The sequence below is a fragment of the Brienomyrus brachyistius genome, chromosome 2 (genome assembly GCF_023856365.1).
Source record: "Brienomyrus brachyistius isolate T26 chromosome 2, BBRACH_0.4, whole genome shotgun sequence".
NCBI classification, from domain to species: Eukaryota; Metazoa; Chordata; class Actinopteri; order Osteoglossiformes; family Mormyridae; genus Brienomyrus; species Brienomyrus brachyistius.
This window is the reverse complement of record NC_064534.1, coordinates 21116490-21132648: the sequence shown is the minus strand read 5'-3', so window position 1 is coordinate 21132648 and position 16159 is coordinate 21116490. Positions and strand designations below refer to the sequence as shown.

Below are 16159 nucleotides of genomic sequence, written 5' to 3'. Positions count from 1 at the left end.
TGTTACATGCTTTTAACACCGTAAAGGCCCATTTCACAAGTCAGACTGTAATAGCTATAAATATGCTGAGAAAATAAACAGCAGTCAAACATAGTGTTAAGGTTTAAAGAATTTCTGAACAAAGGTCATTCTAATTCAAATTATAATCTGAATTGGTTGTAAATGCTACATTTTTCCATAAGGAAGGTTAGATAAGCTACACTATTGTACTACACTAATCTAGATCATGGTGGTAACTACTTAATTGCAGGAAACATTTTTAATACAAAGTACCACTTTTTGAGTTTATGCAAACAGGAATTATACAGACAGATAATATGGGAGGAAGGAGGCTCATTCTTAACCCTGCAGGAACAGTTTATGCTGAAATGTGGTAACTCCAAAAAACAGGTAAAACTGACATATAAATCGCAGATATCAGTACAGCTACAACAAATACTGAGCACTTTAGCAGTGAAGGATGACAATCCAGTTTGTATTTGTTTCTGATCTCACTCACTGGTCATAATAACACTTTAAAACACACAATTAATATAAGGTACGATGGTGCATTTTCTAATATCTACAATGACGAACCAGAACACATTTCCTGTTTATAAATGCCAAGTAGGTACTGGGAATGGGCAATATGACAGTATCCATGGGGGGGGGGGGGTCAAAATCCGACACAAAATAAATCATATCTAATGAAAACATGAAAAATGAAACATTTAGAGTCAACAATGGGCTATTTCTTGTATTTGGACAATAAATTTCAGCCTCTGAGTAGCTCTCAGATTAAAAGCCCAGTGCAGGTTACATTCCCACCCATCATGCCTGATTTACAGAGCCCACATAAATGCGCTCTCCTCTCCTCATAGCAATAACGTCCCTGAAATGAGAATTATGAACAATGTCAAAAAGGCCCAAAGATTTCAGCGATTTATTTTGGAGTTCGCAATCTCAATTAAGGGAACGGAGTGCGTATTTTCTGAGTACACTGTGCTAGGAAAGCCTGACCAGGGAGGGCTGTCAATGGGGGGGTGGTTAGGCTGATTCCAAGGGCCCCTGAGTGGCAGCGGCCCTAAACATTTTGAACATAATTGGATTGGTCTGGGTTGGGGGCCCGATACGATATACTTTCATGGGGCCCAAAATGTCTAGCGGCATCCCTGCATGTACCTATTACTGCAGGCTTGAGTATCAAACACATAGTTGCCGTTTCTATTGGACAAAGAAACCCACATCAGTGTCACCTCCACCAGCAGCGTCAGATGGTAGTTTTATTAAATATGCTTAACGTTTTAATAATAGTATTATTGACAATAATAACAATTTAGCATAAAATTCACATATAATTTGACAATGTAAATACACTATTAACAGAACAGAACCACAGTTTACAGTCGAGACGTAACACAATCTACCTTTTTATAGGTTTGTGTAAAAAGCTAGTTGCTGATTTTAATTTTCCCACCACTAGAGGGAGGAAATTTCAACGTTGGTGACTCCAACCACCTCATTTGGGTAGAGAAATATGGAAATGCTCCAGGTGATCCTGAAGCCCCCCACCCCCCATTTTGTCACAGCCCCCTCCAAAGTCAGCTAAACAGGGAAAAAACAGCCCCCATCCCAGTGCCTCATGGTCCCACGGGAGTCAGCGGCAGGTTGGGTGAGCTGAGCTGCTCTTGCGGATTCTCCCTAGGCAATGTGGCTGCGACATTTTTTTCCGCTCGTTTTCCGTACGAGGCCCAGAGGCGCATCTTAAATCTGTCACATCTGCACAACCGAACCCTCGCGGCACACGACAACAAGGACGTTCGCTTTCTGCAGAGCTTACAAACGCAGCATCTCCAAGGTGTTCCTCTGAGCTGACATGTTTATTTTGGAATCCTGTTCCAAGACCTACTCCAGACACGGCCCGCTCTAATCCGCAGACGGCACTGGAGGAACACTGAGTACCCGGGGGGGTGTCCGATGTGGCTGGCAGCCGATTCTTATGTGTGGAAACATGCCAGAGATCCACACCGTGTGTGGACACCAGTGTTTCTCTGAGTTTACAACATGCCAGAGATCTGTGCCATGTGTGGACACTAGTGTTTCTCTGAGTTTACAACAGAACAGAACTGTCCTGTAATATCCAGTTATCCAAATGAGTACTCAGTAATCAGTACTCTTTCAGACAACAGTACTGGGTGCCTCACCTAAGTATCCCTGATGTGACTAAAGGCACAATTGCCATTCTCCAGTACAAACTGCACCCAAACATTCTGACATCATAAGTGACCCCCAGCATATGTAAGACATCATAGTAGAAGTGCATATATGGTAAAATACAGCTGCCGTGGCAAGCTAAGATAAGGAGGAGGTGTCTGGTTGTTTTCATGCTAGTTGGCGAAAACAGTTTTTCTGACTTTGGTTACTTGCCAGTCCCAGGAAATACCTTGTACGCTTTTGTTTGAAAGCATAACAACGCAAACCTTCTTCTCACTCTGCCTGCTTGGAAAGTAAGGAGGTGCAGCGTGGAAATGTGGACGTCTTCAGCTGGAACGGTGATTCGGTTGCAGCCATCTTAGTTGTCGCTCTATGCCGTGCAGCAGTTGATGTTAGACAACTTTTTGTTGTGACTTCCTGTCAGGCTTGTGACAGAAACAAGATCCTTGTCTTTGTGTACTTGCCTTTTCACCTCCCTAAGGGGAAAAAAATAACAGAATATGTCGAGCCAATATTCTGCTTAGCCAAGGAGAGCCACTACTGATTCGCACCTAATATCTGCTCTTATTTTCTTCTTGGGTCAATCACCTAGGACAATGTTTCTCAGCGTGGACCATCTAGTTGCCACCGTGGAGCGGGTTGAGAAACACTGACCTAGGAAATAAATCCCCGTTTGCCGCTCCTTACCGAGCGAGATGCAGCACCGCTTCGATTACATTGGAGCCATCTTTGGCGCTCGTTTCACAGAACAGCGCGCTGTATGTCTGTGGAGAAAACGATGGGTGTCACCTGGCGGCAGCTTGAGGTTTTATCAGGACCATAGCCACGGTTTTTTAAATACCGAGGTCAAAAGTGTTAGCCTTTCCGAGGTGTCTCCCATAATGCATCATGGTTATTGGAGCTGCAGAAAAGATACTGAGGACTTGACCTCGGTGTCCTAAACTGTAGGTACAGGCTTGAGTTTTATGAAAGATCCAGACACACTGCATCCTCTGCCTTTCATCTCTGAATCAGCCAGAGGCCTAAATAAATTTCAAAACTATCAAAGACTCTTCCAATTAGCATTATAACAATATTTCAATCATTTACATACATCCCTCTTCCATAACTCTAGCATAGGACTGTGAGGTGGGTCTGGAGTCTATCCCCGAAAGTATAAGGAGCAGGGCTGCAGAACATCAAGGACGGGATGCCAAGCCAACATGGGGCACCAGCTCACGTAGATGCCTGAATGCATGACTTTGGGATGTGGGGTGAAACGGCAGTACACCTCACCAGGGAGAAGATGCTATCCCCACATTCAAAGACATGGAGACAGGAACCTAACCCCCAACCCAGGGGATATGAGACCCTAAGTCCTTCCCAACAATCCAGCAAACCACCTGAATCATTCAAAAATGACATTGGATGTAGGACAGGACTCAGTGTTCTACAAATGGAACAAGTTTTCAGCAGAGTGTTTCCCAGTTTCTCCTTTACAGGAGCTGCTGCCATAAAGCCTCACCATGGCCAGCTTCTCCCCATAGTTGACTGGAACACAATTGATCCCATCCTCCAGAGTCTGCTTCCGCAGGTCTGCCTTGTTTCCCACAAGCATGATGGGAATGTCCTCCTGAGACACATCCTGGGCCAAAACATGACAGAAGTTTGAATGAGGACAATTACCATGCCACAAAACGACAGAAAGAAAGCTATCAGGTTTCCTTGTGTTAGTGAAGTACAGCTAGGTACTGTGGCGATGACCGGTGATGTCATTCTGGAACCAGCCAATTACGAAGGCTTAAGATCTTTCATAAAACACAAGGTCTTCACAGAGGCCAGAGAGGACACACTACCTCAATCATGTCCACCCACTCTCGCACATTCAGGAAGCTCTTCTCACAAGTGACATCATACAACAGAAGCACACCATCTGCTCTTCTGAAGTAGGACTTGGCAATGCTCCGAAACCTGAAATATACCGTAACAGAAAGATACTTACCACTGAAATGCCTGACTACGATTCGAAGAGTGTTATATATAAAAAACAAGCATCACATTTACTTCTGTTCTCATGTTGACCAAATCTGCTTAATGTGCTCCAAAAATGACATCCTGGAATCAGTTCACTGTGTTTCACCAACAAATCCACACCGAACAAAAGGAATTCACAGCCCCACACAAATTATGCATGTGAGGTTCCTGTAGGTTCAGACCTTTCTTGTCCAGCAGTGTCCCAGAGCTGCAGGACTGTCGGTTCTCCATCCACCACCAAGGTCTTCACCTGGAAGTCCACACCTGAGCAGCCCCAAGCACAGAGGATAGGCTTAAGGATGTGGATGTGGTCATAAAAGTCAGAGCACAAAGTACGTATGTGCTGTGAAGTCATGAAAACATACAGGAGGACTGGAACACGAGAAGGGCCGCATCACATAAAACACAACTCCAGAAGCTGCCATTCGGTTAGATGACCACTTTACAACATGTACAGAAGGAAAATGGGCCCTTTCTACAGGAAGAAATTAGCATGGCCCTCGTTAAAGCTAATGAGTGTGGCGTTGTGCTGACGAGCCTGTACCTAGGGTAGCGCTGGTGTTTCCTCTGAACTCATTCTTGCAGAGTCGGTGGAGGAAGCTGGACTTTCCCACGGCCGCGTCTCCCGCCAGGACGATCTTGTATGTTGTATCTGACACCGTGTACTTTGAGTTGTCCTCCTCCTTGTCACCCTGTAAGAAGAAGAAAGGTCACAGTCGGGAACTCACATACCCCAAGACGCTCCAATGAATGATGCTAAAATGATGACACATTCTCTTCTGGTTACCAAAACAGCAGGGACTGTTTGTAAAAAATTTAATCTAGTGCAGAGGGACACCTTTCACAAAATATGGACTAAGTGGACGGAATTTGTTAAGCCTGTTAGGTCTGATTTTCTATAAATCATGCTGCTCTGTATGTTGGTGCCCGGATTCGAACCCTCATCTCAATGATGTGACTGTAATCTGGCTGCCCCACCACCCACACCCAAGTTCCAACGTTATTATTTTTTCTCTCCAGCAGAAAGGTTAAAATGTGAAAGCAAAAGCAATGTCAACAGTCATGTTACTGTAATATATCATATGATTTCTCAATAAAAGAGTTAATATAAAAAAAATAAATCAAGACCCCAGGCCACTCTGCAACCATGACCAAGGTAAGTGGTTAAAATATCGATGGATAGAGGGATGGACGGACGGACAGACGGCTGACAGATGATGCTTTATCTCATGGCATGTTGGGTTCAGCTCATTTCATCGTGGTTTTAATTTAGTTTGCCTGAGATATATTGTGTTTGCAGCCCTGGAATTCATTTGGAGTAACTGTTGGCTGGTTAATGGTTAGACAGAGTATAAACAGGAGTTCCTCTTTGCACGTCACCTCGCATGTTTAATCTTCAATGTCTATTTCTGAGGGCAAACCATCCTGCCATCTTCTACTCACTTTTCCTGAATATGGACATGAGGAAAACTTGCAAACTCCATTCACACAGAGTAGGGGAAGGAATTCTAACTCCAGCCCTGATTTTATCAGGCAAAGGGGGTACCCACTGCTCTCATTCTGCATTCTCTCCTCCCTCCATCTGCTTCTGCCCCCCGTACCTGGGCGGAAATGGCGGACAGGCACTTCCGCGCTGAGGCTCCGGAGCTGCTCCTGCTGATGGGCTTTGATGGCTTCCAGTCCAGAACCGACGCCTCCCTGGGCCCAAACGCTGAGTCCTCCTGGATGTCCGGCACCTGGAAACATCCGTCAGTGTGACCACCTGTCAGAAACACTGTCAGCCTGACACCTGCATCACCTGGGCGGCAAGGATACCAATTCATGCCAAAAACAGCTGGATACATGCAGGAGGCCGGCAGGGAACAACTGAAAAGGTCCAGATAGTAGCACAGCACAGAGCTGGGGCAGTAAACAGGGTAAATAACCCTGTTGTTTTTGGGGCTGTTTCCTTTAGACCTGCCCTGATTTAGGAGCATACAGAAGAACTTTAAAGGTCATGGGGGGGTGATATATGTGGAGATTTGTGTGCGTGTGTATTAAGGGTGGGGGGAGGCTGAAAGGTCAGAGTGGGGGGGGGGCTCATGGTAATACCTCTGAAAGAAACTAAGCAGCCAAGAGAAGGTCAGACTTCAGACGGACTGGTCTGAACGTGAGCTCAGGGCTGCGGGGGTCTGCCTGGCTCCCGCATCTGTTTGCGTAAAGCACTTGCGTGTGTGCTCGCATTTTTTGGCATGCAGGCACACTGTGCTTATGCAGCGGCCGCATCCTCGCGCTCATGTCCGATCTGCCCAGTTGCATGGAGTCTTTGCATGATTTTGCAGTGCACGTGTGCAGTGGCTGCATTCCTCACATCCATGTCCGATGCGTCCCCCGCCAGGCTATCAGCCATCCCCACCGGCCTGTGTGCGCCTTTCCGGACGTCCGCCTCTGAGTCATAGCCATTGGAGTCACGCAGGGTGGACAGGCCGCTGTCGAAGCAGCTCTCGCAGCTGGGCCGGCGCATGGGGTCACACAGAGCCAGGGAGTCACAGTCCTCGTCCTGGTAGGAGGAGCGAGACAACCTGAGGGGGCAACAGCCAGCACCCAATCAGCCTTTACAGCTGATTCTCAACCTGTGGGTCACAACCCAAATGTTGGGTCGTAACAAGTTCTGAAAGTGTCTGTGTGTGTGTGTGTGTGTGTGTGTGTGTGTGTGTACCCGCTGCCCTCCCAGTTCTTTGCCCCTACCTGTCGAAACAGGGGGAGTGGCAGCCGGCGACGCTGGGACTGGCCCTGGAGATGGTGCCCCCTGGGGAGGTGTTTTGCATCCGCTGTGACAGAAGTTATTTTAAGGATTCTTTGTGAATTTCTGGGTTAAGAATAACTGGTACCCTGCTGGATTGCTGTAGTAAGAGCGGTTAACAAACACTGCTAATTCCTAGTTCCTTCATTCATGCACCTGTCACACACTGCAGTTTTGCATTATAAATTCTTAAACTAACACACGTTATCAATTGATTTTGTGAACTAGTGGAATGCGGTAACACAATGAACACAATGCTGTAACACAGTAAAACCCCGAATACCATGTTTTTAACAGCTTAACTGGAGACACACACACACACACACACCCGTCGACTGTAAATTCCTTGTTTAAGGGTAACATGAAAATGCTCAACAATTTTTCTGAGCAAATTAATGGATTTTTTCTCTGTGGCATGATGCATAGAATGTAAATCACGCCTACAAACAAAAAAATTGTTTCCAGGATAATAGATCATTTAAAAAGTGCATTGTTTCCATTTTACAGGAATCCTTGAATATAAGTCTTTGATTTAATTAAGTACGAAACGGGGAAAGCAAAGCAAAGTTAAAGCAGGCAATTCCATAGTTTGCTCATGGAGTAACATGAACCTGAGATTATTTATTTGCAGTCTTTTGCCATGCCTATTACTGTTAAATTAAACTTATTCACCAGCACACCTTTACCGTGCTGGGGGGGTGGGCAGATGGGCCAGCAACAGGAAGTTATTAAATGAGTTTGACTGATACAATAGTATCACTTCCATTTTCACCAGCCTAAATGAACACGACTGAAAAGCCGAGAGCTGCAGCTACTCATGGTTCTGTAATTGGACTTGGCCTCTAGAGGGCACTGCATCCTCTCAGCCCCCCCCCCCCCCCCCCCGGCAGCAGAAGCACACCGATGCCCTTCGGCACTTTCCATGGCCGCCTTACCAGACTGCGGTTGTACTTGCTGAGGCTGTTCTCCAGGGCGGTCCTCAGCCCGTCGTTGCTATCATGAAGCTTCCTGTTTGACGACCTGAGAAGAGCAGACAGAATACCAACTGAGGATGAAATAAGTAAAAAATCTTTCATCCCATTTTATCAGCAACTCACAAAAAAAACCTAAAAATGTGTCTCCAAATATTGTACGGTAGTAGAGTTGCAACCTTTTTTACAGCGTCAGCTATTTTTACGAAGAAAATATTCTGGAGTGGGGCGAGGGGATCCCTTTTGGTTCATCGGTACCAAAGGCAGGAGGGGGATACCTTAGTTAAGATCTCTCAATCAACTAGGAATGTCTTGGCAATCCAACAAAAATCAATGTCATATTCTACAATTGCAGAGAGAGGTCCTAGACGGGCATTGCAAGTGTGTTTCAGACATAGTTGCGCTTCCTGTTGAACATCCGACCTAACTTACTGGAGTATTTCAATCTGTCGCTCGAGGCTATCCTTCTCCTCAGTGTAGCCTCTCATGAAGGCTTCGTCTCTGAAGAGTGAGAGAAGATCCATCACTTATGGCTCTTTGTCACGCAGGCACCCACCTGTGCAGTGGAATGCAGTCACTGCAAAGACGGCCTCGGCCATCCACATGTAATCAAATCTAGTGACACACTTTAAATCTTGTGTCCCAGGCTGGGTTGCCAGGCAACAACAGGCCAAACTGCCCCCTTCTCGTCAGTTTCTTTGTGCAGCTGAGATCGGTCCAGGATATCCTGTTACCGCCGAGGCGAGCGTGTCAGAAGGACGTCACAGGGGCTGGGCATAATCTGACGGGTCTGCCCCAGAACATGCTGTGACGCGTGCTAAGCCCAGCTGGGTGGACGGGTCACGAGGTGATTCGCTTGTTTGCAATTGGTGTGGTGCAAATTATGTAAACCAGAAGTCGTGACCTTTGACCAGTCCAGCACTGAAACATGAGAGAAATCTCAACACTGTCCTAACACCAGACACAAGAGAAGCTCTCTTATGAGTCATTGGGTAATCAATCATTTAGTAACCTTTGAAAGTTTAGGCTTTGATCGGTGTAGTCGCTCTTCAAACTGTCGAGTTCGCTCTGCAGAAAGGCGATGTTCGTGTGAGATTCCAGCAGGTCCTTCTTCAGCTGCTGATTCTCCTAAAATATCGCAAAAGAAAATCAACGTTCTGCCGTCTCAGGGCTGCGGCTGTGGCAGTGTGGGTGTGCAGGAAGAGCTTACCAGGGTTAATTTACTAATCTTCCTCTTCAGTCCAGGGGCCTCATCTTTCAGACTGATATTCTTATATTGCTCCTCGATCTGAGAAGAAGTGGATATTCTGACACCGTGAACTCATGCCATAGCAACAGTGATTCACAGACACAGAAAAGGCGGTGGCATGCAGTGCCGATGGCTTGCACACTGGGGGATTTGGGCAGGGATAATGTAAAGCACATTGAGACAATGTAACATTTCAAATTTTATTAATATAAAATTTAATTGAATTGAATTGAATTGAATTGAATTGAATTGAATTGAATTGAATTGAATTGAACTGAACTGAATTAGGGATGTTTGCTCGTGTCTGGAAGGTGGTGGGTTAGAATCTCAAGGCCAATAGAGGATGTGTATCATACAGGCATTGGATGCAGGATGACCCTGCACTCTGACTCCGCACTTTCTTCACTTGTACGTCACCCAGGAGACAAAGCATCTGCTAAAAACCCAGCCTGACGCACGCCCGCCAATACCTTCTGCATCTTCTGGATCTTGTGCTGCAGCTCACACACTTCGGACTCGTACTGCCGCTTCAGCTCGCTGAGGGCCGATTCCGTATTCCTTGCCTCCTGTGGGAACCCTTCATCAGTGACAAACCCCGAGAGCCTCCTCCCCTTCATGACCTGACCAGTGAGTTGCACGGTCAAATCTTAGAAATGTCTCTAGGTCTTCCTTTAATAAACACCATCCAAATGTTTCTATAAGCAAAACTACAAAAAATGAATAGCAAAGCTTATTATCCTCTCATGTTACCATAATGTGAATATTACCATAGTCCAACCCCTTAGACGTCCATGAAACCCCACACATAAGCCAAATGCACAAGCTCAGATCCACTGGAATCTAAAAATAAATACAATGAAAGCCACCAAAGGCACCTACAAAGCCTGAAAGGGCTAGAAATGAATTCCTCTCGCAACAGTCTGCTTACAACAATTCTGCAGCCTGTCATTTATTTATACAGCTGACATAGTCCCAGCCGGTCACAGAGCCGGGACACAGGAAAGTCCTCAGGGCCTGCTAGAGCAACGCAGTGTCACGGTAGCTCTCCTGCTAAGCAAACAGCGTTTGCTGATAAGGGGCAGGAATAAAACGCTAAACAAACTGCTGCAAACGTTCCAGGACTCAACACGTGACAAAGGAACGTGGGCGTTTCTATGGAGATGTACTGGAAACAATACACAGGTGTACATTCTATGCTATATCCTGATTTCAACTTATTAACATTCCGTCACATTACATAACATCATTGGGATTTTATTTTCAGCATCTGATCGCTGTGCTTCTAAAATTACCATCATGTATTGCCACGTTTCATTAAAGCATGAATACTTTTTAATACAGATTTGTTGTAATAAAAATTTCGCTTTAATGAACAATTTCACGGTTAACAATGTGACAATTAGACTGACATTTTTATTAATAAAATCTAATTTTTATATTCTTTATAAGATCTACCCAGCGTACGGCACTCAACGTTTATACTGGGTGCTGTCAGCTAAATTCTTAATTAACTAATTAGGCTTGATTAAGCGGTTGATTGAAAGAATCAATTAAAACCAAAAGATTTTAATTAAAGTCATGTTTTACCAAATTCTTAAGCGCCACATTCATACATACATTCATACATTCCCAGCTGGGGAATAATTGAAACAGAAAAAAATGACCAGAGGTTTCTAAATCCTTGATTCTTGCATTCACAATTAATAAGTGTTCATTATTTGCAGTTTTCATTTCATCAATAGTTAGACATTTGTGACCAATTAATTAAAGAATTTAATCATCTACATAATTAATTATTAAAGATATTATCATTAGAAGCTCCAAAATTAAAGGAACATATTCTCAAAGAATTACAACAGATGTTAAAAATGTTAAAATGTTTTACTAATACAAATGACAATAAAGGTTTTTCTTGTTTGAATTCTTGAATAAAAGCAAACTTGTATTAATCAATATTGAGATCACAATTACTTAACATGATTGCTCATGGGCTTATAGAAATATTATGCATTTATTGAACTTAAAAAAAATGAGTCACTTAAACAGTCGAATTCTTTGAACTCATATAATTCAACTGAGAAAAAAGTAAAAAGGCTGGAATGGGGCAGAGCGGATTTATAACAGAAGTGTGTGTGTGTCTGTGTGTGTGGATTATGTTTATATTACATTGTGGTAATATACAATGTAGTAAAAACCTGTTATTTTGACATGGTGGGGACCATTTTTCAGATCCCCACAAATATCTGTGAACGCCAAAAGCCTCATATTTGCTTTGGTTGCTTATGGTTAAGGTTAGGGCTGGGTAGGGGTTATGGTCTTCATGTTGGGATTATAGTTTTTCTCATAAAAATGAATGGACAGTCCCCACAAAGGTATACTTTGTGTGTGTGTGTGTGTGTGTGTGTGTGTGCACCTCTTTGCACCAAGGTTTGCAAGTGTTGGCATATTCGTAGCTAAAACAAACAGCTACTCCAATGTAAATATTCCATGTTACCACCAAGCAGACAGTTACATAACACTAAAAGTGACTTCAGGACTGGTTAGCCAGTGAGAACCTCTTATTAATACTACAGAGGAAGGTCCTTTAATCTATCCATCCATTCATCCATCCATCCATCCATCCATCTTCTAACTGCAACACTGTGCACAAGTCATGATTCAGAAATGTAAACGCTGATACCAAGCTAAAATAATCAAAATAATTAAATAGTAATGGAAAATAAACATAACAACAAACCATTATTCATAAGAAATACAACTAACGTTCTCCGACTTTGTCAGCATTCTGTCAGAAGCACCGTCCTTTGAGACCTGGCAAAACAAAGCGCTAACCCCCACGCCCGGCTTCAAACAGTGCAAATGCAAATGCCCTAGAAACGTAGCTTCATGGTGACAGGATGTAAGGGAGGCATATTCCGTGTTAATAACACATAAGCCTCAGTCAACACATCCCATACGGCGTTCTGCCGTTAGAGGCGAAGGCCGCAAAGCCCCTCTGATGCAGTCAGCTGTTACCGCGAACGGAGATCAGCGGTCACTGCGTCTTTCGGGGGAAAGACTCGTCCCCTTGCCAGAAACATTTTAGTGCGGATCACGGCAGCTCAGTCCCACAAACCGCGAGCATCTTTTAGAATAACTTAGTCAAACACACAGTCAGCTTAGTTAACATCCGGCACCATTATTCCTGCTACAGCATTATCATGCAGTTCTTTTATAGTGATTGATTCATTCCAGCATTATATACTGGGCTGCAAATACTGGCTTGAACACAACACTCCCTTATGACTCAATAAATATGACTCAGCAGAAAGGCTGCACCAATGAGTGTGGTGGATGCAAGCATACATGCAGTAGATAAGGGAGGGATATATACCCCACTAAGCAGAATCACATTGGCCTGAGAGATCAGAGTTTGCTAAGGGTTTCACCTCTTGCCGCACAGCGCTCTCCGCGGCTTGAATGCGCTGCTCCATCTCCTCCTCCATCTCACTGAGCCGCATGATGGCTTTGTCTTGACCCCTGGTGAGAACGCAAACGCGTTTTTTGCTCCTTATATGTTTTCAGCGCTTTTTAAATTGTGTATTTCAAATTATCGCAGTCGTGTACACAGCTGTGACATGAGAAGTGTCCGGCTCTTCTGTGTACACAAATGTGCCATGACAAACTGGGTTTACTGGGTTTACTGGGTTCTCCCGTCCTGGGATTACAGTGCCCTGCAGCCTACACTCCCAGGATAAGGTGATGTGCATGCCCACCTTTTGAGCGCCAAGGCCAGATTGTCCGTCTCCGAGTTCTGCCGTTTGATCTCCCTTATGAAGTTCATGATGACCCGTTCATACTGAGGCAGCATCCTGGGCTCGATCAGGTGAATGTTCTGGTACAGAACGGCAGCCTGTTCATCCCTGTAACACAACAACACGAATCACATTAAATTCAGCCTTAAAAGGAGACTTGCAGTTCATCACCCGCCTTACTCTGTCACTGAACTTGCTAATGTAGCTGAATTATTCCCAGGGAGAACCACTGGTCAATGACGCGCCCATCAACAGCTGCATCTTTTACATGCAGCACGTCATTCACTACTGCAAATATTGTGAGGAATTTGTCCAGAAATTACAGCACTGGGGCAACTAGGTCAAGCTACGGTAAACAGGCAAAGCAAACATACCAATAACCAACTCAACTGTCAAACATTTTTGAGAATTCCCTGAAACACCCTTTACAATAATATTTATATAATAATCACAAAACAGAAAAAAGGGACAAGTACGTGGATTTTGACTTCATGATTCATTTAACAGGCTGAAGTTCTCTGTATCCTTTCTTGTGTTAATATCATGTTATCAAGTATTATCTATTTGTTTAGTGGCCGTTATCGTTTTTTATAAAGCTGCCTCACCACTTAAAAGTACTGAAATGTTGAGTTTTAAAATTATACAAACAGCTCAAACCAGTATTAGCTACTGAGTCAACCGTGGCGAAGCTGGTGTATTCAGCTTTATCACCATGACAACCGTCTGAATAGTAAAGCCTAATAAGAGGAATTTAAGTTATTTTACCAGGCGGGACGTGACTCTAACCATAGGTCTATCTGTAGGTGGAGATGACAGCTTTGCGAAATGACTGAAGGGTATAACTGACTGTTATACTCATCTTATCACAAAGACAGACACGTCCATACTGGAGGAGTATCAGAGTACAGAACAACAGTAACACAAACTGTAATAAGTGATACGAGCAGCAAACTGACTCGGTAGGTCCAGTCATTTTTAAATGACCCCAGACCATTACCCTCTCCAGTCATTAGACTGTTTTGTCAATCTGCAGCCTCCACCCCGCTACACCACAGTCATGACCTACATAAGCGGTTAAAAGTACAATATTTTCAGAGAAAGTTTCCACTAAAATGCAGACGGCCTCCAAGATCATTGTTTTTCATGTCATTTTTCACTTAGCAGGCGCGTTCACCCAACAATACAGCTCACCATTTATAGGGCATTTATAGTAATTAATATTTAGCCTGAAGAAAGGGATGTAGACCTGGAGAAGCAAATTGATTTTATTCCAGAGATCCAAATTCCATTAGCGACACAAAGTTAATTTTGCCAACTGAGGGCATCAAACTCACAATTCAGATTTAAATGTGTTTTGGTTGAGATGCGGAACAGAGTCCGGCATTTGAGTACCTTCACAAACATTCAAGGCATCCTTTCTATAAAGGACATTAAGTACTGCTCTGTTTCATGGGATGAATATGTTAAGTAGTGCATTCAAAGTTAAAGGACAGTCTAGAATTTGACTATGCCATCACCACACAGCCAGTTAACAGGATGTCAGACATGCACTGTTGCTATAAAGGAAACTTGTTTTATTTTACTTATATTTTCATTTATAGCCGTTCGTTCAACTTCCCAATGCTTAACAAGAATAAAAATCTCCAGTTTATGAATAAAAGGAAAAGTGGTAAAAACCTGTGGCGTGTAAAAACTTTTGACCGGTAGTGTATATGGATAATAAATCATTCTGAAATAGGACACACTCGTCCATCATGTTCAGAGGCTCAGAGAGCGTTTATTCTGTTTTATGTGTTCGGTAGCCCTTCTGAGTGTGTGTTTGGTAGCCCTGGACATGTAACCATAATTGGTTCGAATAGTAAGAAATGTATTGGTTTCTAGTACAATATTTGTCCGTATGAAATCGAAAAGTTGGGGTTGTGAAAGTATGATTTGGAACAAACAAGTGTGCAAAAGGATGTCCGTAGGTTTAAAGGTCTTGTGGATGTTTTTTCCTTTATCTTATTTCCCAGAAGAAACATTCATAAAATGTTGCAAGCATCACGTCTGATTTGGTTAATTTTTATAACAAACGTTTTTTCAAAAGTTCCCCTAAAAACTACCTGTGAAAAAAAAAATTAGACTGTAAATCATCATCTCTTTGATTCGAGGTGGAAACAAAATATTTAATATGTAATTAAACCTTTATACGACAATTAAATATAAGCTAAATTGTTTAGCTTTTTCTATTGGCTTAATTTTATATTATTCAAAGAGCCCAAATCTGTGGCAAGTTAAAACATTAAAAAGCATTAAAAAATTTTACCAATTAACAAAAGCATAACGAGCAGCGTTATACTGTATGGATGAGAAGTGCGCTAATAGTCATGTCTGGGGGGGCATTTCACCTGGGAATGAGCTCGGCTTGCTTTCCTAGCCGGCGCCGGAACGCCTCCCACGCCAGGGCGTAGCTGTCCCCGCTGCCGCTCTCCATGCCCCCGAAGCAGACCAACTCCGATACCCCCCGGAAGCCGCTGCTAAACTCCTCGAAGTTTATGCTTCCGTCTCGGTCGGCGTCCAGTTTGGAGAATATCGCATCCACCTCGATGGGCTGGACGGGGAGCTCCGAACAGACCTTGAGGAAGTCCTCTTTCTCAATGCGCCCCGAATTATTCACATCGCAGGCGTGGAAAAGCATCCGCAGCTTCTCCCTGTCTTCCTCTATCTCCATGAGGAAAGTGATGCAAGCAGGAAAAAAAACACGATGCCGAATTTTCGCCTTAGAAGTTCACCAGGGTTTCAACAAAATTCAAAACTGCCAATATTGCAGTTCCCCCAAAAAACAGCTCCACGGTCTAAAATCCAGGTTTGAAAATACATCAGGAATTTACAACTGAGTTAATCGTTCTAGCAAAAATTAAAAAGAGAGATTTTACATCTTACGAAACACTCAAGTTGATCGCAGGTTAGGCGGCGATGGCTTTGCTGTCCCTGCGGGACCGTAGGGGACCGGACGCCCTGTGACCGCCGGCTGGCTTGTAGCGGCGCTTTACTGTGAAGATGGATAAGGCGTGTGTGCCTTTTACCGAGGCTATACTTCCCGCTCTGCCTTGTTTAACTTTTAAAATAGCACGAACTAAGTAAACATTACACTGGCATCCAGCCGGAATTAACACGC

At 43.9% G+C, this 16159-nt stretch overlaps 1 protein-coding gene across 1 annotated transcript; it reads right to left on the bottom strand.

Annotated features, from left to right (window-relative positions):
* Positions 1 to 1578: 1578 nt before the first annotated feature.
* Positions 1579 to 15998, bottom strand: rasef (RAS and EF-hand domain containing). Its single transcript, XM_048994798.1, has 17 exons — positions 15390 to 15998; positions 12964 to 13110; positions 12637 to 12727; positions 9679 to 9774; positions 9170 to 9247; positions 8972 to 9087; positions 8392 to 8460; positions 7924 to 8008; positions 6934 to 7016; positions 6557 to 6767; positions 5808 to 5942; positions 4751 to 4898; positions 4389 to 4470; positions 4029 to 4143; positions 3698 to 3817; positions 2881 to 2957; positions 1579 to 2669 (listed from the first exon to the last, which is right to left on the bottom strand). The coding sequence occupies exons 1-17, from the start codon at positions 15710 to 15712 to the stop codon at positions 2564 to 2566; spliced, it is 2082 nt and encodes a 693-aa protein (XP_048850755.1). The 5' UTR covers positions 15713 to 15998; the 3' UTR covers positions 1579 to 2563.
* Positions 15999 to 16159: the final 161 nt, after the last annotated feature.